Consider the following 23,118-nt stretch of genomic DNA (forward strand, 5'->3'; position numbering starts at 1 on the left):
ATAATTTTGCATAATCCACAACTCAATGACCACAGCATTTAACATCCCACACAAACAATGCCGAACACAAACATTCAATTTCACACACATGCAAAACCATCAAACAACATTTTCATACATCAACAACCAATCAATTAAATTAACTAGCTTCCCTTACCTCTTAACCGAACCAAACGGCTTCTACCCTTCCAAAAATTTGATCACACCTCCAGAAAATCCTAAGAACACCTATAGCTCACTGATTTGTGAGAAGAGACCAACCAAAGTACCAAAAATGAAGTTAGAAAGGGGAAGAGAAGGCTGATGAACACATGTAAACAGCAAGGCTTACTTGTATGTGCCAAAAATTCCATAAATTCACGAGAATTAAAGGAACGAAACTTACCAACTCTAAACACTAAATTTGATCGGTGGAATGGAAGCTCTTGACACTTGGATTGCTTAGGCACGATCTGATTGTTGAACAGATGAAGTGAGATTAAGGAAATCTAGAGAGAAGGAGGAGAAAAGAAGAGAGTAGAAGTTTTAGAGAGAGTATTCAGAAAATGGAATGAACTTTTGAAACTTTCATTAATATATCACTCTCATTTTAATATAAACCGCTTGGTTCCATCCTCTGCCTATACCTGTTTGCTTCAAAATTTCTTTAAACCTCTGTAAATGTTTTTAAATATACCTTTATATATATATATATATATATATATATATATATATATATATATATATATATATATATATATATAATTTATTTATTTATTTTCTTCTTTTTAATGATCTTTCAAATAATTCCAAGATTCCACTTGTTTTATATAATTTTCAAACTTTTAACTCTCCCATCATTTATCTCTTTAAATTATGGTTTCAAATTTTTATCTTAAACTTAAAACTCAGAAATAATATTTCAAATGTAAATAAAACAGATTAAAATAAAATATATATATATATATTAAAAAACTCAGGTTTATTAAGGTTTTATGAAATAAGCATAGGTATATCATACATTAATCATTTACAACAACAGGAGTAATCAACTCCTTCTTGCAAACAGAAACTCTCCTTAAACCCCCTTTTTAAACAATCTTCATGGCAATCTTTAAAGCAATGGCTGATGCAAACTACTCCCTTTGCTACGTCGGTTTCTGCTACTGTTCCTCTTCCTGCGTTTAGATCACCATAACATTATAAATTTCATCACAAAATTCATATGGATCTATGGATTTATGTGGTTTGCCATCATTTTAGAAAAAAAAAAAAGAAAAAACAAGAACCGTGTAAAGGATACTAAATTGGAAAAATAAAATCAATTTGTTTTTTTTAGTTACCTGCTGTCAGAACCAGAGCAACAAACAAAACATTGAAGAAACAAAGATGACAGAAACGAGAAGCCATTTCAAGAGAATTTTATTTCTCAGTTTGATCTTTTTTTGCTGATGAGATGAAAGTTTCATATTCCACTCACTATATATAAAGGCTTGAGGATCATCATGCACTACTCCTTCTACCTTATTGGACATAGATTCAAAAACAAAATTTTGATCAGAAAATACAACCAAAATATTTAATAAATGATCTGTATAAATCATTGAAACTTTAAAATTTAATTTTTAAATTCATTTGTTTATATTAAACAAGGTTTATATTTTCAGTTTAAAGGGTTTTATTTAATTATTTTCATCACTAATTAATATTTTCGTTATTTCATTAATATAGATTTTAATGAATTATTATCCTACACGTTTCAAAAAATATTTTTAATTTTTGTGAACATATTAAATTAAAAATTACCTAATAATATTAATGTGTAAAAATATTTTTAGTTTTCATCAATCCAAATGTAACATCCCAAAAATACAGTCTAAAACTATATAATAGAATAATCACATTAAATAGTAATACAGATCAGTCTTACACTAAAAGAGAACGTACGGTTATGGCCGAACGGCCTTACAAGGAAGGACAGGAAATTTAAAGCTGTACAGGGGTGAAATTCTGACCGAACGGTTTACAAAAGAATTATACCGAACGATCCTGCAAAAGAAAAGGGAAAAGGTGATCGAGCGATCACCTTACTAAAAGACTATACTCCTTACCTCATGGATGATCATTGCAACAGAAGGACAACCGAACGTACAAAACAAACAAGACAGGAAACACAGGGGAAGCTTATGTAATTTAATTCAGATATAAGCATATATTTCACACAATCAACCAAACAAGATAATTCATCATTCGTTCATACAAAGCTTAATACTAGACTGACTGTCCGGACTGTATGAAATCTGCGTAGCTACGACGTTCGTGCACCCGAGTGATGTAGTAACTGGGATACCCTCAACAGCTGCCACCCGAGGTTAGTCCTATCTGTCCAAATTAACCATAAGGACTAGGACCTCATGCCGTTCCCGCACATGACTTACCCTCCTCTATGTGAGGACGAGTAATCACGGAACATCAGGATGAACTGCCAGCTTAGCATGCCCACATTCATACTTTACCAATTCCAATATACAATCATGAGTCATTCCTTCCTGGAACGCTCGTCCATATTCCAAAACATTTCATCCATATCATATTCTCTTCATCTTTCATTATTAATCATCTCAATTAAACCATTTGTACAAGGATCACTAAGGGTAGAAAATACCGAACGTTAACCTTTAACCTTTAACGAGACCGAACACTTGGAGTGAGACCGAAGGGTCTCCAGTTTCAGAACAGATTAAGACCGAGAGGGTTACTATCGGGTTGAGAAAGAAACCAAGTGCAATAGATATCGCAAGAAACGAATGGAACGAATGTCAATTACCAAGTGGGCCAATTAAATGAACTGACCCTTGTGAGCTCAGACCGAACACCGAAAAGACCATGCCAAGAGCAAATACTCTAGGCCGAAACAAATGGATCCAGACTCTTCAAGACATCCAAGAAATAATACTTAGAAGAGTTCACATGAAGAAACCGCACGCTTATAAATACTTAACTTATTTGAGTTTAACATCAAGAAAACCGAATGTCAGTCAATGACCGAGCACGGTAGAGAGAAAACTATTGAAGTTGGACGAACGCTATTTTCATCAAGATAGATTATAAAAGAAAAGAGAATGAGCACTTGGTGTAAGACCGAGCACTACTAAACTTATAGTAAAAGGCTAGATAAATAATATAATAAGATGCCATTTGGAGTAGTGTTTAAGAACAAACGAAAATATACAAATACATATATATATATATATATATATATATATATATATATATATATATATATATATATATATATATATATATATATATATATATATATATATATATATATATATATACTTAGGTTTATAACCGAATACCAAGAAACAACTATGCTTGGCCGAACGCTCATGCATAGTATTTCGAAACAAAGACGCTCGTCCTCAATTAGGATTCTTCCCAAATGAAAGAATCCAATTCCAACCAAGTTCAATAGAAAAACCAAACGGTCAAGGACCGTTCAGTGACGAACATATACTTTCATAGGGGAAATTTCATACTTAGAAATCATTTATCTCAATTCAATTTCTCAACATTTATCTACATAAGTTCATACATCCATATCATAGAAATTTCATATATTTCATACATCAGAACATAGAAACAATCATATTTCATATAGTCAAACATCTCAACAATCATGCTTCATTTTAAATTATCAACTCAACGAACGTTCATGCAATACAACAACATACAAATTAAATTAGATAAGCTTCCCTTACCTCTAAGCGTGACCGGACGTTCACAGAGGCAGAATACAGTTCACCATTATCAGTTCTTCTACCCTCAACGCTCGACAATTTTCTAACTAAACCAAGTAAAACCAAAACACTCTCAGAACCACTCATTTGGAGAATGATGATCAACACACACTAGTAAAAAAAGTGGAATCTAACACGCCATATACGCTTCGGTTATGCAAAACCTGAAACGTAAAAGACTATATACCATGATATTGCCTCGGTTAGAAGAACACCCGAGACCTATACTCTGCTTTTTTGTCTGACAACTTTATGAAAAGGTTCTGTGGTCTCGGGTTGCCAAACAACCAATGCCTATACACATGTGCGAAAGGTTCTATGGTCTCGGGTTGCCAAACAACCGATGCCTATACACCCTTTCATTTCTCTGATCTTCTTCATTTCCACGGCCCAACATCTTCTTCTTCCCTCGTGCTCTCACTTCTTCTCCCTCCGTGCTCTCCCATTCTTCCCTCAGTGCTCTCACTTCTTCTCCCTCCGTGCTCTCCCATTCTTCCCCTTCGTTCTCTTCCATTCTTCCCCTCTGTCACAACTGTAGCCTTCGCCGTTGTAGCCTCCTCCGCCGCTGCCTCCTCCGCTGCTACCTCCGCCACTACTGCTTCCGTCGCTCTAGATCGCCATCGCCAAGCCGCTCCAGATCGCCATCGCCAAGCCGCTCCAGATCGGCGAGCCCTCCGTCGTTGCTGCCTTCGCCGCTGCTGTCTTCGTCGCTCTCGATCCACCAGTCCAGATCGCCATCGCCAAGCCGCTCCAGATCGGCGAGCCCTCCGTCGTTGCTGCCTCCGCCGCTGCTGGCTCCGTCGCTCTCGATCCACCTCCGCCATTCTTCCCCTGTATATCTTCATCTTCATCCACCGCTCTAGATCCACCGCCGTCCATCTACTCTTGTTCGTCTGCCTCTTCTTCATATCTTGTTCGTTGCAGAAGTTTAACCATGTTAGATTTGTGAAATTTTGTAGATTTTGGCATTGTTCTTGAGGCCAGCCCAATGAAGAAATTTTGCAGATTTTGGCATATGTTAGGTCTGTTTTGATCTTGAATTGGGATTAAGATTTTTCGGTTGTTTGAAAAACAATGACTTCCACCACTGAAACAATTTCTGGTTGCTGAGGTTGCTGAGAACTGAACAATTTCTGGTTGCTGAGAATTGAACAATTTCTGGTTGTTGAGGACTGAAACAATTTCTGGATGCTGGTTGTGTACTGAAACGGGTTGCATCTGAAAAAAAAACGATATTGCCTCGGTTATCTAAGAACCGAGGCATATTCATATCTGATTTTATCTCAGTCCATGACCGAGGCATAAAATCTGGTCTTTTTACCTCGCCCACATATACCTCGGTTGTAGAACCGATGTCAATAATAAAAAAGAACCGGTGCCTTTTCTTCTTATTGTACTAGTGACATGAAACCAGAACTGAGTTTGCATCTCTAAGAAAACGAACGACAGAGTGAAGAGAAGGACTTACCAGCCCAGCTTCACAAATCGAACGGTTTATCTGGAAGCTCTTGAAGTGCTTCTACGGTGTCTGAACGGAAATCGGAAAAGAGAAAGGGTGAGATTTCGTAGAGAGAAGGGAGAATTTTTAGAGAGAAGGAAGAGGAAATGAGATTTTCAGAATTTGGGGAAAAAGGATGCATGCAGAGAGTGTGACGTGAATTTCTGAAAAATCAAGTTTTCCTTCTCACGTCAAAACAAGCGTCCGCTCATCTGCCAACACTTGTCTTCCACTATCTGATTTCCGGATCCTCTTCGCTTGACACCTGGCGTCCGTTCAGAGGGTTTTTGGGTGCGTTTTAAATGGTTCTGACACCAACAAATTAAAATTCATAAATTAAATAGTTTAGTTACATTTGTTTTTTAATTATTTTAAAAAAGTTATAAAATATGAACACTTATTTAAATAAATATATTTCGAAACAAAAAAATATATATGTTTTATCTTAATATATGATAAGTTAGAAATGATTTCATTTTCTCAACTATTGTAAAATATGATTCTGAAAAAAGATGAAATAATTTGGAGAGAAGACAGATAACATATCGTATAGAGAGGGACAGGGAGAAAGAAGGGAAAAACAAAGTGAGTGAGGTAGGGGCCATCACAATTATTCCCCATAAGAAAAATTTTATCCTAAAAAATTATCGTACTAGGAAAAGGAGCCGGGTATAATTATCTATCTTATTTTTATTTTCAAGTATAATCATCATAATAAATAAAAAATAATATATATATAACGGAATTGTTCCTAAGATCTAAAACTGTAAGGAGATTCACCTTAAAAAATAAATTCTTTTATGCATAAAACTATCTACAATATGATTCAGATAAGATGCAAATTTCCTTAGTTGTGATGAAAAAATGTATTGTGAATGTTGGTTAGAGGAGGAGACCAAACAAGCTCTTGTGCGATGGAATATTCTTTTTCGAAAATCTTATAAGGATATCTAAACCTTGAAGTTGGCTTCTTTGATTTTATTCCTCTTCCTACGCTAGTGAATGGAGTAACTCTAAAACAACACACACCATTAAAGAATTATATAGGTTGTTCTTTATTTGGATAATATTTTTGCCTACTCACAAGGTAATCTTGAGCACTAGTTGCCACTATAGGTGTGAAACCTTTTTAATATTTTCACTGAACAACAGGATGTTTGTGTTCAGCGAGAGAAAATGTAAGAGTTCTAACGTTAAGTGTTAGAAACTTGTATTGAGTATTCCTTGTTGCGAGGGTCTTTGCACTGAGCATCAATCTAAGTGTTAATGTGGTTTTCTGTGTTTTTTAACTCTTTATCCATTTGAAGTGATTTGTTTTAGATTCTATACATGTTTAGTATGAAATAGGTAATGCTTCATGTAATATGAGTGAAAGTGTACATATTGTTTATTCATATTATATTATGGTGATTATGTTAAGTTTGTTATTGGTCATGTGCTTGGTATATGTGTTTGGCATATTTCCATGAATCTCGTGGAGAGATTTTATGCTGGTGTTTAAGTAGTGTAAGCACTTATGTGGGAGTCAAACATTGGAGGTTATCTTGACACTATAATAACCATCCAATCTTAAGTAAAGAAGAGTGTGGTATGTGTGAGAGGAGCAGGAGGACCTAGTCTAGAGGTTTTACCTTGGCCTAAGGCGTTAATGGACTAACCTTGTGTGTGGTAGGGTGAAACGCATTGACAATGATTCTGTAGAGTAGTAAAGGCCACCATAAGTGCACGATCCTCCAATATTTCACATTAATGCTTTATCCGAATGTCAAGTGTAGAATGTATGATTATACGTCTTAGGATTGGTTATAACATGTATATTTGTTTACAACTGTATTTCTGTTGTATGATTAATCTTTTGGTAAATTAGCTTAATCTTTCTTTTTTTATTTGTTTGTGATGATAATCTTAATGGTGTGAGTAGACAAAAATGTTCAAATTGATCCGGTACATGATGAGAAAGATACAACAACATAAATAGGTTTTGTTCTACCATCTATAACCTTTTTTATATATGAAAAAGAAAACTCTAATTTCCTATTAGTGTATAAATATAACTTACTATATTCAATACTTACTTGTAAGTAGTATATTTCTATCTTATGTGCTTGTTGATTTCTATTTATATAACTTTTATTTAGTAAATACTTCTTTTATTTTTAAATAATTAAATAAATTCTTCTAATTCACCAATTCTTTAAATTAATATTGTTTTTAAATTACCAACCACAAATGCATCTAATAATATATACTAGTTTTAATCACTTATATTACTTATTAAATTATTTAATAATTTTTTATTAAAAATTAAACCCTAAACCCTTTTTGTTTTAAAGGTTCCTTCATAATATTGTATTGATTAATATTCATGTAATTATAATATATTTATATATAAAGAAGAGATTTTTTTTTGTGAGGTGAAAATTTTATCTTTTAATATATATATAATAAATTTATTTATTTTCTTCTTTTTATGATCTTTCAAATAATCATCCAATTTGTTGCCTTGCTTCGAAGATTCCACACTAGTAAAAAAAGCGGATTTTGACGCTCTATATACGCTTCGGTTATTGAGAAACCGAAGCGTACAAGGTTATACACCTCAGTCCCCATTCAACCCGAGGTCCAAAAGTTATATTGCTTCGGTTAACACAAAATCGGTGCAAATACACCTCTGCTGCGCTGTCTAAAAAGTCTGAAAAAGTCTGACACGTAACTACTGCCTCGGTTTGCTACGAAACCGGTGTCTAAACCCCTTCCTATTGCTTCGTTTGGAATGAGACCGAAGCCTATACACCTCTGTTGGTCACTGAAAAGTCTGAACCCCTCTCTATTGACTCGGTTAAAGATAGAACTGAGGCCTATTACCCGGTCAAATCACTCACACCACACCTGACCAGCTTTTTCATTTTTTCCTCTTCTTTCCTCTGACACTCTCATCTCCCCTCTTGTTCTTTCCTCGTCTCACTCTCATCTCACTCTCATCTCACTTTCATCTGGCAGAAACAGAGAGGGCGCGATCTCTCTTCTCCTCTCCCACTTGACAGCCACGGTGCGAGGACGAGACGCGATGGTGGCCGGCGTCGAAAGCGGAGGAGAGGCGCGATGGTGGCCGGCATTGAAAGCGGAGGGGGGCGCGATGATGGCCGGCTTCGAAAGCGGAGGGGAGTCGCGATGGTGGCCGGCGTCGAAAGCGGAGGGGAGGCGCGATGGTGGCGACGAGTACCGCGGCGGCGATGATGGGAGGCTCGCCGATCTAAGGCGTTTGGTGGGAGGTTCGTCGATCTACGAATCGCGGTGGTTTCTGTGGAGGCGAGGTGGTGGCTAGGTCACACCGAGACCGCGGCGGCGATGATGGGAGGCTCGCCGATCTAAGGCGTTTGGTGGGAGGTTCGTCGATCTACGAATCGCGGTGGTTTCTGTGGAGGCAAGGTGGCGGCTAGGTCACACCGAGAACGCGGCGAGACCGTAGCGAGGCCGTGGCGAGACCGCAGCGAGGCCGCGGCGAGACTGCACCGAGGCCGCACTGAGGTGGCGGCGAGGTCGTGGCGAGGTGGCGGCAAGGGTGTCCTGCAGCGGTGGCGTTTCTCCGAGAAGGGGAGGCATCAACCTTCATCTTTTCTTTTCTCTGGTTTGGCCTTGCAGGAGCCTCTCTTCTTCCCCAAATCGTTCTCAGAGTTGGTGATGACAACCTCCGCAGTGCTCATTGCATCAATCCCATACCTTTTTTTTCTGTGTTATTTTGGGAGCGATTTCTTTGTAGTTGCTGTTAGCATGTACTTCCTTCTGAGATGTGATTCTGTAACTTTTGAGATTTGGTTCTGTGAAAGGGAATGAAAATTCATTGCTTGGACTGTGGACTGTTTTTCTTGAACTGTGGATTGTTTATTGTTTTGCTTGAACTGTGGATTGATTATTGTTTTGCTTGAACCGTGGACTGTGCGAAGAGGGAGAAGAAAGTGGACTGTGCAAACCAAAAAAAAAAACACGCTATTGCCTCAGTTATTTAAGAACCGAGGCATAATCTGATCTCGTTTTAACCCGGTTCAGAACCGAGACATAAAACGACCCACTTTTTACCTCGTTCATATACGCTTCGGTTGCAGAGCCCGTGTCTATAACCAAAATTAACCGGTGTAATTTCTCCTTAATGTACTAGTGCCATTTGCTTTTTATAATTTTCAAATTGTGTATTCTTGCACAGATCATTTATCTATTTAAAGGATGATTTCAATTTTTTTATGTTAAATTTAAATCTCTTAAATAATGTTTGAAATTTGAATAAAACAACAAAAAGATAAATAATTATATAATTAAAAATGATAATTGAAACAGACGTTTTATTAAAGTTTTATAAATGCATAGGTATAGAATAAATCAGAGACAACAACATTGATTGAGAGGTCCCTGTTGGATACAGAAACCATTGGTAAATCCCTTTCCTGTGCAATCTTGCTTGCAATTTGGAGTGCAAAGGCCGAAGCACTTAAGGTCTGCATCTATCATTCCTTTTACTGCCTCTGCTACTACTGCTCCTTCTCCTGAGTTCAGATCACCATAAAATTATATCAAATTTCCTCATAAAATTATATCTAGTTTCACAATAAAATTCATATGGATCTATAATTTACTTGGTTTGCATTCATTTTAGAAAAAAAAAAAACTAGAATTAAAAAATGTCTATTCTTTACAATTACCTGATATCAGAACCAAAGCAACAAACAAAACACTAAAGAGAAAAGGATGACAGAAGCGAAAAGCCATTTCAAGATAGTTTTATTTTTATTTTTATTTTTTCTGATGAGATCAATCTTCATATTGTACTCATTATATATAAAACAAAATGTATACTCATTTTACGTTATTGGAGAAAAATAAATAAACTTTTGGTCAAAAAAACCCACAAAAGTTATTTAATTAATGAATTGTTTAATACATTGATAGTTCAAAAAGTAATGTTATATTTTTTGTTTTTATTAAACAAGGTTCATATTGTCAGTTTAAAGGGCGTTAAGCATTTCATTACTAATTAATAATTTCATAATATAGATTGTAATTAATAATTATTCTACTCTTCTCTGTGATGTTCCAAAAAATACTTTTAATTAATAAATGAATGGAGGTTATTTGTTTTTTATATGAATTTTTCTTATAATTTTTTATTTTTAATATTAAATGTAATAATTTATATAATGGAATTAAATGCAACATTCATGTGTATTAAATAGACTTAAATATTCTTTTTGGCTCTTATTTTCCTAGATGACACTTATTTTTTTAATGTTTAATATAATTCTTATTTTAATAAAATATGTTTAATTTGTTTTTGTATGTACCCTCTAAATTGTCATTATAAGATAACAATATGCTACAGTTCAGGGTTTTTATTTATTTTTTAAATATTTTGTAAATTTAAAAGAAGTTGTCAACGTTTCAAATTAATATTGTGGCATGCAGCATAGAACGTGTCAAGAATATCAATTTTACGTGTCAAGTCAGTATGAATGTCACTTGTCAGTGATTTGTATTCAATTAAGTTTTATTTTTCATTAATTTTGTTTAATTTAGTATCAAAATTTGTTAATTTTCTTCAATTCAGTACCAATCTTAAATTTTAGAGGCTTTTTTTAGATGAAAAGAAATTTTTTTATAATTTTTAGAATTAAAAGGAACTTTTTTATTTTTAAAATTAGAAGAAAATTCTTCATTATTTTTAAAATTAGAAGCAAATTTCTTCATTATTTTTAAAATTATAAGAAAAATTCTATTATATTTTTAAAATAATAAGGAAAATTCTTTGTTATTTTTAAAATTAGATGAAAAATTCTTCATTATTTTTAAACAAATTCTAACCCTTTTTTTAATGTAAAAAAAATCAAACATAAATCTAATAATTATATTCCAATAATATTGTTAGAGTTTTTTTGAAAATGAAGAAAAAATATATATAATAAAAATATGAATTTTAATAAAAATTAAATTTGGTCTTAATTTAGGAAGTGACAAAATTGGGACATGTTCTAGAAAATCAAAAGAGAATTTTAAGGAGAGAAAAATGAAAGAAAGGATAGAGAAAAATATAAAGGTAAAGAGAAAATGTTTGATAAAATTGGAAAAGACATGCTCGCTAAAATTGTGATGATATTAGTGCAAAATATACCTTTTATAATAATTATTTATACCGATTGTAATATTATTAGGAATAAAAAGTGGTGTTATGACATTTTTTAATAGAAAAGAAAACTTTCTATGCCGATTCTATATATAATTGGTATATCTATTGTAATTATAAATAGAATAGAAAATGAACGTAATGAAATTGTTTACAATAAATAAGAAAATTTTCTATTTCGATTCTAAGTATGACTGATATAGAAAGTAAGTTTTTATTTTTTTAAATTATATGGAAAATGTTTCAAGGAGAAAAACACTCAATGCATTTAGGAAAGGACATATTGAGCTTCGTTTCCATCTAAACAATTAAGAAATAGAGAGGATAAGCCTCAACCAAAGTGTTCCTTGTTATGCATTATATAGAATGATGACTGGTGACGTACCTTTTTAGCCTGTAATATCACTTAGTAAGATGTCATTGATAAGGAAGTTGATAATGGAGTCATTCAATAAGAATTAATAGGTGAACTTGTGTTTTTTTGCACGACTTTGTCACTATATAATCGATTACAAGATTCATGATTTCACTTTTATTTTACAAACCATTTTTGTTTATTTCTGTAAAATATATTTTTTTTACCTAGATTCGTAATTTACAAACCATTTTTGCCTAAATCCGTAGAAAAACCCAAATTGATAATAAGAGCTTTGTATTTTAGCTTGGTTATCTGAAGTATCAAAATTGAATTGAATAGCTTGTTCAATAATGATGTTATCAGCTCCTTCCAAGTTAACACTTACACTAGTGCAACCAAGGGATACAACAATAGTTATTTTGGGTATATGACAGTGGTTGTAGAACCAAAGTATATTTAGGCAGGATAAAAAGTCGAAACTTTTGGCCTGAGTTCAAGAATCAAAGCAAAAATGTTAGGATTTTGTTTGAGTTCAAAAAACCCAAAATATTAAACCAAAAATTAAAATAAAAAATAAAAAAATTGGGTCTATTGTCTCGATTCTGGTTCCAACCGAGGTCGTAGACCGTTAAAATTAATTAAAGCGTTTATGGCCTTTGTTGGATTCAAAATTGAGGCAATAGACCCTTTTTTTCCTCAATTTTTACTAGAATCGTTATCTAATATACTTTTTTTAAAATGGTAATTTTTGTAAACATTCCATATCACATAAACTAGTGCTGTCAAAATGGGTTGTAACCCGTGAGCCAACCCGGCTCACCACGGGTTTGAGCCGGGTTGAGTTTGAAAAAAATGTATTTTTTTTATGTGGGCTAGTTTTCAACCCGGCTTCCTTAGAACCCGGCTCATTGGGTTGAACCTGTGGTGAGCCGGGTTGGCTCACCAACCCACCTAATTTAATTTAATTATTTATTATTTTTGTGTTTCAATATTATTAGTTAAAGAAAAAGATGTTTTAAGAGAGAAAACTATTATAAATTTATCTATTCAAGACTCTAATATTATAAATGAAAAAGGGATACAAAAATTATCAATATTAAAAGCTTATTTGTTCGTCTTTTGTGCATGTTTTTGGATTTGTATGATACTGTTTTATTTATTTTGAAGTGTCTTTCGAGTTTAACATCATTTAAGTGTAACGTTTATTTAGATTTGAATTAAAAAGAATTGTAATTTTTTTATTTTAAAAAAATTATAATTAAACGAGCTAGTGAGCCAACCCGTTTAACCCACCAACCTGTGGTGGGTTAACCGGGTTCGAATTTTTTCAGCTCACTAATAAGTGAGCCGGGTTGGGTTGGCTCACTAAATAACCAACCCGTGGTGAGTCGGGCCGGGTCGAGCCAGGTTACTCGTTTTGACAGCTCTAACATAAACCCAGAAACAAAGTTGCACATATCCACAACCTAAAATTACAGTCAGTCTTGGATATAACTACTTAATGTGATTTTTGGTTTTCATAGCTATGGTTATTATCTTTGAACGAAATTTTTTTTGAGCACTCTTATAAACTCTTATTTCAGGTGGAAAATCCCAGGAGCCTTTAAGTTGGGTGAATCTGAAGTTTAAAAAATATTTGAATTGTAGATCTTAAAATGACCTTAACTTTTACTCTAGTTAACCGTTTTTTCTATTATTATATATGGATTTGGAGTAGAAAAAAAATTATGATATCGTGGTACCTCGCGTAGCTAGCTAATCCTTCAAGATTTTCCAAAAAACATTGTTTTTTACTTTTTGGAATTTTTTTTTTTCAAAATTTACAAAAATATTTAAAATAATTAGATTTTGAATTTTGAGTTGAAATGTTTTATGAAGAGTTTTCATGATTTTTTGTCCTTCATACAAATTTTGAAGTGATTTGGAGTTCGTTTGAGTTTTACCTATACTTTCAAGTCATTTGGGGACATTATACTTTCACATGACCAACGTTCTTAAACGTCTATTTTCAACTTCAATATTAATTTGATGTCTCTAACTAAGATGTTAGAATTTTATCTGATGTTAAAAATTGAAAATAATATACATGAAAAATTATTTTTGTGATAGTAGAAGGATTCAAAACCATAAAGGTTAGCTTGTGTGTCCTCGTTCAACAAAGGTTTAGAAATAACTCGAAATGACAGCTCTTGATCAGATAGTAGGAAATCTCTTTACATAAATGTTCCTTCATCTTGGCTAGGATCGGATGAGAGTGTGATCTGCCTTTATCTCCTAACTATGTTTTAAGAAATTTATGGGTTCCTCCTGTAATGGTATATTATAGATATAAGCTTTTCGAACCCATAAATTATAAATATATTAAATAAATTCTATTATATGAAATCTTTTCAAAGATAATTAATTATTATATTATATCAACATTGTTTGATAACAACAATCACTCTAAATATTTTGATAATTAATTCAAAATACAGCGAAATCCGAGTATATTTGACTTAGTAATTCGAATATGTACGATTATATTAATAAAATATTCAGTAACTTAGTTCCAGATTAAGTAGGTTAAATTATATCAAACTTTTATTTTATTTTAAATTAGTCGTTTAAATTAATTAGTTGATATGTGAACGTGTAAGAGTGACAGTTATGCGAAAAATGCGAGACTCTGACTATTTCAATTCCTTTATTAATTTCATTAATATAAATTGCAAATAATAATTATTTTGGAGTTTTTATGTTTGATATAGTTGTTTGACGTGAAAATTAAATATTGTATGAGAGGTTCTTAGATGTTGCCAAAAATAATAATATATTTAGCAAAAAAAATTATTGGGAGACTGTGAGACCCCCTAATATTTAGCAATAATAATTTCTGTCACATCACCATTAATGCACTTCACTTCCACACTCAGCCATTAAAACCCACTCACCAATCTCATACACCACTCTGATCTGCACTGGAAAACGCACCACGTCACACGCTCAGGGCTTTAAAAGCGCACCAAACACTGCATGCACGCACGCCACGTGTCACGAGAGAAGTTTCCAATTCAGAAGTGGGTGTGCAGGTGTCAGCAGAGGAGACGCTCGTCCGTGGGGCGTGGCAATTAACAAAACTTTGATTTTTCGAAAATCTCTCCCACCTGCACGCACTCATCTTCTTCCTCAGAACCTAACCCTTCATTTTTTCTCCAACTTCTCTCTAGAACTCCCAACTTCTCTCTACTGTAAATCTCACGCTTCTTCTCCGATCAACTTGCAGCACCATAGGAACGCTCGCCCAACTGCAAGCTACCAACTGGACCGAACAGTTTCAAAGGCTGAAACTGGTAAGCCTCCTTCAGAAGCTCGTCCTTAGGTTTCTGGAAAACTAGGGTTGTAGTTGCATGCAAGTAGGTAGTCTAAGTATTCTGTTTTCTGTGGTTAGAATTGTTTTGGAAGAGTCAAGAACATAAGAAAAGCGTAGTTGGACGAAGCCACTTTTGCATCTAGGACAAGTTTGGTTGTCAATCCGGGTAAGGGAAGCTTATATGTTTAATTTATACTTGCATGTTGTACGATTTGATTTGAATGTATGAAAAGTATGCTGTTTGAGCTATTATGAACGATCACTGATATTGTATATGTTGTATGTTGGTTGAAATGCATGTTGATTTGAATACGTATGAAAGGTGTATGACTATGGTATGGTTGGACTTATTAAAATGATGATATCTGTATAGTATGAGAATTAAACATGGATATGAAGTTACGAAATATGAATCATATGAAAAATATTAAAGTTAAGATAGTTGAAAAATCTGGATATGAAAATTCTCCCTATGATAGATTACGCTCGTCACCGTACGGTCTTATACCGTTCGTGTTCCCTGGAAATAACTTAGAGTAGAATTCCTTCATTTGGGAAGAATTCGATTTGAGAACGAGCGTCCTTATTTCGAATTACTATGTTTGAGCGTTCGTCTCAGCATAGAGTTGTCGTACGCCTTAAATTAAATGGTACTGAATTAAGTGACGTTCGGTCTTATACCAAGCGTTCGTCCTAAAGAGCGCTCGGTCTTGTACCGAACGTTCGTCCTAAAGAGCGCTCGGTCTTGTACCGAACGTTCGTCCTAAAGAGCGCTCGGTCTTGTACCGAACGTTCGTCCTAAAGAGCGCTCGGTCTTGGACCAAGCGTTCGTCATGATTGGTTGTCGATCATCTACCTAGCGTTCATTTTAACGTAGTGTTCGGTCTTAAATCGAACGCTCGTCCTTATCTTTGATTCCTTAACGAACGTAATCAGCGCTCGTCCAAAATAATTTGTAAATGTATATTGCGCGTTCGGTCATTGACTGGTAGTCGACCCCTTTTAAACAAAAGATTTCCAGTGTAGCTAAGTATTCTTATTGATGTATCTTCGTCCAAGATGAGTCAACCTGACCTCTTGGTACTTAAATTATTAGGAAAATGGTCTTATCACTCTGGAGTCTTCCTGATTTGTTATTTGAGTTCTTTTAAATCTGACTTTTAACGTTCGTCCTCTTCCTTCATAAAGTTGAACGTTCGTCTTTTTAAGAAAGTGGAACATAGAATGAAAATGTTATGAATAGGAAATATTAAGACGTGTGAACACTATATTACATAATTATGCGATTATGGAATTTGAACGAGCATTCCAGGGAGGAACGTCTCATATATGTTGAATATTAAATTTGTAAAGTATGACTGTGGTTATTGCTAATGCTGGCTTGGTCCATCCTGATATTCCGTGATACTCATCTTCATGTAGAGGAGAGTAGTTCATGTGTGGGAATGGCAGGAGGTCCTTAGTCCACAAGTTAACATGGGCGACGTAAGAACGGACTAACCTCGAGTGGCAGCTGTTGAGTTCAGTTACTACACCACTCGGGTGCAAGGACGCCTGTAGCTACACGGTTCATACAGTCCGGACGGTCGTTATATATATATATATATATATATATATATATATATATATATATATAGATGCTACATGATGTTATAATTTAAACTATGTGCTTGTGTGGAATGAAATGTTACATTGCATGTGTTGATGTATAACTTAAACTATATAAGCTTACCCTTTCGTTTTCCCTTGTGTTGTCGTATTGTATATGTACGTTCGTCCTGTCATTGCAATGATCATCTGTGTGGATGTGAGCAGATGGAGGGGCATCACTTGAAGAGGTGCTAGAAGAAGAAAAATTGGAGGACGTTAACCTGGTGGAAGTGGAAGTGAAAGCAGAACAGTAGGACGTCTGTCTTTCGTTTTGATTAAAGCGCTCGTAGATGTTAGGTTGTATATGTTAGCTTATTTGGACGTTCGGTTAAATGTTTTGTAAAACCGTTCGTTCTAGTTTATTTTCCTGTTTCTGTGTTACGCTCGTTATTTTATATCCAAGCCGTTCGGCTTTTGAACCTTGAACTCTGTTATTTGTAAAGACTGCATGTTTTACTGTTAATTGTAATTAATTCTAATCTATGGTAATTACTATATTTTGGGATGTTACAGAGACCAATTTGAGATTATTTAATAAAAGGGGAGCAAAAGCATAATTAAATCTAAAATATATTTTTTATGTTAAGTTTTGTATTAATTAACCTAAAAAAGTTTTTTATTTATATTTTAATTTTGGTACATTGTGCTTGAAATTTAGTTGAGTTGGAAAAGCTTTAAGTGTATATCTATCTCAGTTTTGGTTGATGCGAAAGGCCATTGTGCAAAAAAATTTTGACGACAGATGCTTTCTTAGAAGACTGATGTGAAGACTTCAAAGGATTCAATGGAAATATATAGTGCCTCTACAATAAAATATAAAAAAACATAATAATATATTTTTATTTAAATAAATATATAAAAATAAAAGTAATATATAAGTACTAAATGCAAATTCTTATTTCATAGTATATAATAACATGAGAATGCACGCCATTGTCGTGTTGATATCTATAGTTGGAAATTTCACATCAATTAGAGATAAAATAAATTTATAATATAAAAGTGGATACAAACCTCAATTTATTAGTCGATTTTATAAAATTGAGTTAGGCTTAAATTCTATTTCTTAACACCTATTATAAGAATATCATTTAAAGTATCACTAGGAGTTTTTTTAAAAGGTTTATTTGATACATTTTCACTACAAAAAAAAGGAATTTTACCAGGGGTTTTTCTTAGTATTACCGGCGGTTTTAACCCGTGGTAAATATATTTCCCGCGGTTGACAAAACCACTGGGAAAATCACCGTCACAAAAATTTTCGATAGTTTTTGCAGGGGTTTTCAGAAACCGCCGCTATTAGCGGGGGTTTTTACAGAAACCGCCGATACTTGTGGGGTTCAGAAAAACCGCCAGAACTTGCGTGAGCTAGTAAAAAACCGTAAGTATTTTCTGATTTATATAGTTGGGGTTTTAAAACCGCCGGTAATGAAAATAATTTAATTTTTTATTATTCAAATCATTTGATTAATGTGATTAATATAAAATATATTTAATATTAAACCAGAATAATATAAAAACCAAAAGTAATTATTATAATATAAAATAAACTCTAAAATTTTAAAAACAATTAATTTTTCAACTTAAGAAATAATATATGTTCAATCCTAAAAATTAAAAATAAACATCTTTTACATAACAAATCAAAAAATATTCTGAATAATAATTATCATGCTTGTTCTTCATTTTCATCATCATTCTTGTTCTTCATTTTCATCATTATTCTTGTTCATCATTTTCATCGTCATTTGATATGGTTCATCTATCATATACCTACAATATAAAATAATAATTAATCAATAATTTTTAAAAATGAACTTGCTTCCTTAATCATCAAATATATTCAACATCATTTCATCCTTGCATTTTATAGCAACTTAAACCACCACCTACCGTTTTACCAAGTGACATTCATTAGCAATAAATCATAGACTTTGCCATTTTGGGAAGTGAAACTCTTGGTAGCCCATTACCACACGTTAGTCCTACCAAATATGTTGTCCCTGCAATCAATGAAATTTAAACAGAGTTTCTACTATAGTATTACTAATTGTCATGCTTTTATTCATCCAATCAAAATGAAACCTATCAACTCTAAATTACCTAATCAAATAATGAAAAAGGATAATTCATCATGAATAAATCAATGATTTTTTCAACCTACTACGTTAAAGCTAAATCACTTGAAAAGGTAGAACTATGCTAAATAATACAAATTATTGAATGTGTACCATATTTGAGAAACCTAAGTTAAAAAATATAATTCTGTTTTCATGGAACAAAATATCTGCAAATGATTAATGTTAGTATTTAACATAATTTATTATATAAATATTTTATATTTTATGATTTTTCTTTCAATAGGCTATGTATAACTATTTTTGCACATCTTTCCAATATTATAGGAAAATTTTCACGCATAAAATTCATCTTTCTTTTATGTTTTTAACTTTAACAAGGAAACAACAGAATTTAACAGTAAACCTTAATAGGACAGGGGAGACTAAGATGCAACATGAACAAAGCACCTTCAAAACCAAAACATATTAATATAACAAGAAGAAAAAACCAGTAATAAACATTTTTCAAACTTGGGGTTGAAGTGCTTCCTGCTCTCAGAATGATACCAAACCAGCACTAAAAAGCAACAGGAGAATGAAGGAAAACAAGGTTGATGGAAACTGCAAGAAAAAAATTGAAACTGAAATCAAAGAAAAAAAGCATTTCCCATAAGCTATTACCATGAAAGCATTTTAGAATCCTAACAATCAATGCATAAACTGAGTTGAATGCAAATGAAATAACTTACAGATACGTAAGGCGTGGTATCGTGCTCAACCAATTAATTTGGATCTTTATATAAATTTGGGTATTCAACCAATTAATCAAATTTCTAACTATCATGGTTTTGGTGGGATCTGCAAATGATATTCAGAGTACACTTCATCAAATTTTTCAACTAGCAAACGAAGACAAAAAAGGTTGATCCACAAAATTATGTACCACAAGATAATCGGTGGTGTAAGGGTATGGATTAGCCTTGGGAATCCTTGCTATTTCCTCCTCCAACTCTTTGTGCAGAAGTTCCATGATCAATTTCTTCTCTTTCTCAGCACCTCTTTCCTGTAATGATTAAGAATGTTGGTATAAGAATAACTAGATCAAAAACACTACAGTTTCAAACTATGGGGAAGTAATGAACCTCTGTGTGGAGATGAAATGCATTTGGAGTTGTCTTTCTTTTAGTTGGGTTATGGTTACGTTCAGGTTCAGACTTCAAAGAAAGCTACAACCATAAAAAATAAAATGATTACTCTCAATAGATAAAAATGATTTCAGAATTGAAAAGAAAAATATTATTTTTATATTCTAGATTACTGAATATCTGAGAGCAGACACTTCATCAGTTTTATATGCTGCGATAGCTTTAGTTTACTACAGTTCACCTGTAGTTAGGAGCCTAGCCTAATACAATATAACATCAATCAATTTTCAAAGTACATTATCACAGTTCAACCATAACTAAGATGATTATAAGTTATAACACATGACTTAATCATATTCTCAAACAAGGAAAGAAATGACACCTGCCTACAATGATCTTTTGCGTCCTGAAAGCAAATTGTTACCTGAAAAACAAAGCAGAAAAGTGTTTATCATAACCACATCTTTGTTTATCATAACCCCTTTAAGAACTTGATATAAGTATGAAATTAATGAATTCAATAAAATTTTCAAGTTTCAGTAATATATTCCCAATATAAAAGTAGAAAAATGTTTTCAAGAACTCCCACTCCAAAATGTTTAGCCAGAAAAATAATTGCGAAGAAAATAAAGAATGCCAACATAATAGAACCTAAAGTTTCCCTGGATATCCAACCACTGCTTCCCAAACCTTCCTACCACCCACCGTTTGCACACTTTGCACCAACTTCATTTTAGTTTCCCTGTAAAGCCCTTGCATACAAAAATAATATAATTATTCTGGGTAGAAGATGAAGGAGCTAATCAATAAGAGATTAAAAAAATGAATTAAAAATATTTAAGTAAAAGAGAAGGGAAGATAGCTTTATGGATGCAACTTTTGACACCAAGATCATAAGTAGGGGTAAGTTTGAAACTTTACATTAATACAAATCTGTCTAGAACTGTTGACTTTAATATTATTCAAGGTGCTACCAAAGAAACGAAGTACGTACGAATCCTATATATTGTAATTGAAATATGTTCTAAAAGTAAATCCATTCATTCCTCTGAAGCCTTTCATGTGAAGATAACAGAGCAAAGTTTCATGTTGAGATAAAAATCTTTATTGTCTTAATTAAGCTCGATCATCATAATGTTCCAGTGATCAATTGTTGCTCTTGCATACAAACACCATGGTCGAAACATGTATCTCCCTACAACCAACAAGAGAGACTAAAGTCAATCCAACTTGAACAGACAACAAAATTAATATATGAGAATTTAATAAAACATAAAGCATTTTAGTAAGTAAAATAATCTACAGCTATACTGCATCGATCCAATATCCATCCTCTTAACTGCAACACGAGTAGAAGTAGAAGAACATTCATCAAAATCATCAGCCAACTCTCCAAAAAGCCTGCCACTCATAGAGTGCCTACTTTCAAGATCTACCACTCCACAAGTTTAGGTTTGAAGAATGATAAGTTCACCAGTTTTCATAAATTATAGAAAACACGAATTTTCAAAATCCCCTTCGAAACCCTAACCCCCAAATCACAAGAATTACAAAAAAAAAAAAGAACATGATTCGAACCCTATTTGGCGAAGCCCATCCCTGCGCTGTGAAGACGTCACCGCCGTGGTACCCACCACGCACGGTAAGGATGGAGGTCGCGCCTGGCCGCCGAAACTTGCGTTTCCTCTCTACCAAAACCGAACCTAAATCTCCTCCTTTGCCATGCTCCTTGCGCGAGAACTCCACGTCTTGTTTGAAATGCAGAAAACGTGAAGAACAACGTTCGAGACGCGAAGGCTTCAAGACGCGAACTGAAATCCAAGAAACGTAGATAAACGACGCGGGAAAGAAGTAGGGTTGGCGAAAATGAGTTTGGAAACTGAGAGATGTAAAGGAAGGTTCAAGAAAAGGGAGAAAGAAGACTGAGAAAATACTAATAAAAAATAAGTTTTAAAAAATAAAAAAATAAAAAACATAGCTGCGATTTTATTAAAAACCGCCGAAAATTACTTGGGGGTTTGAAAACCGCCGAAAAATAACCTCCCCTAAAATGTGTTATTTTTGTAGTGTTTGATTTTAAATTGATGACAAATGTTTTAAAAACATTAAATAACGTTTATCATATATATGTTTGCGTTACATGTTGACTGCATAAATTTACACATTGCTGATTAATGTAGAAAAAAAAGGTGTAATTTTTATGAAATATTAAACTTTGAATATTTTTAAATTGAAACTTTTGTACATAAAATAAAATGTTTGGTTTATATAGATAAAAGTCGATATAATGTATATTTTTTTTTCAAAATATATCAAAATTTAAATAATTTTATCACTTTAGTATTATTGTTTATTTTTAAAAAAATTGATAAAAATTATCATAATTATATGAATTTATATTTTAACGTTTAAATGAAAAGGTTATATAAAATTATCGATGATATAAAATTTGATAAAGGTTACAATGATAAAGGTTATGACAAGAATTCAAGTACTAATAATATATATAAAGATACATATACTACCATGTACACAATTATAAGATTAGTGAAGATGTGTCACTAGTACAAAAAAAAAAGACATATTAACGTATTTATTACGTTTCAGTTTTCACGAAACCAAAGCATAAAAAGACGTAGTAGTATTTTTTTCAATTTTCGTAAACGTATAGGTCTTGTTCAAAAAACTCGAAACCATATTGTATCTATGACATTAGTTGCTCTAACATTCACTACCATAAAGTCTTGTGAAACTGATAATTAAAGACTTTTCAATTGCCAACATGTCTGGACAAGACTTTTGGCCTCGGTTCTACTCAAAATCGTTGCCAAAAAGTCGTGTAAAACTGATAATTACAGACTTTTCAACTGACCAAATCTTTGGACAAGACTTTTAGTCTTAATTCTCTACAGAACCGAGATCATAAAGTCTTAACATTCCCAATGCAGGCTGACTTTACATCTTTGGACAAGACTTTTGCCCTCGGTTTTCTGTAGAACTGAGGCCATAGAGTCTTGACATTCTCATTACAAACTGACTTTTGAATTGACAAGCTTTCTAGATGGACCTATGGCTTCGATTTTCAGCAGAACTAAGACCATATG

At 33.2% G+C, this 23,118-nt stretch overlaps 1 protein-coding gene and 1 long non-coding RNA gene across 6 annotated transcripts; one reads left to right on the plus strand and one right to left on the minus strand.

Moving 5' to 3' along the window:
• Positions 1-4,100: 4,100 nt before the first annotated feature.
• On the plus strand, positions 4,101-4,731 carry LOC108320049 (verprolin-like). The gene is made up of 2 exons (XM_017551390.1): positions 4,101-4,385; positions 4,444-4,731. Exons 1-2 carry the CDS (start codon positions 4,101-4,103, stop codon positions 4,729-4,731), a joined length of 573 nt encoding a protein of 190 aa, XP_017406879.1.
• Positions 4,732-18,323: 13,592 nt separating this feature from the next.
• On the minus strand, positions 18,324-21,923 carry LOC108320056 (uncharacterized). 5 transcript variants are annotated; one of them, XR_008247130.1, is made up of 10 exons: positions 21,593-21,923; positions 21,009-21,209; positions 20,666-20,766; positions 20,397-20,438; positions 20,012-20,095; positions 19,813-19,932; positions 19,619-19,727; positions 19,294-19,490; positions 18,703-18,812; positions 18,324-18,582 (listed from the first exon to the last, which is right to left on the minus strand). It is a non-coding gene; the product is annotated as an uncharacterized LOC108320056 (long non-coding RNA). The 5 variants fall into 5 exon arrangements; XR_008247128.1 differs by having other exon boundaries at positions 19,390-19,490; positions 20,666-21,209; positions 21,593-21,922; XR_008247127.1 differs by having other exon boundaries at positions 20,666-21,209; positions 21,593-21,922.
• Between the last annotated feature and the right edge of the window lie 1,195 nt (positions 21,924-23,118).

The sequence above is a fragment of the Vigna angularis genome, chromosome 2 (assembly GCF_016808095.1).
Source record: "Vigna angularis cultivar LongXiaoDou No.4 chromosome 2, ASM1680809v1, whole genome shotgun sequence".
Lineage (NCBI taxonomy): Eukaryota > Viridiplantae > Streptophyta > Magnoliopsida > Fabales > Fabaceae > Vigna > Vigna angularis.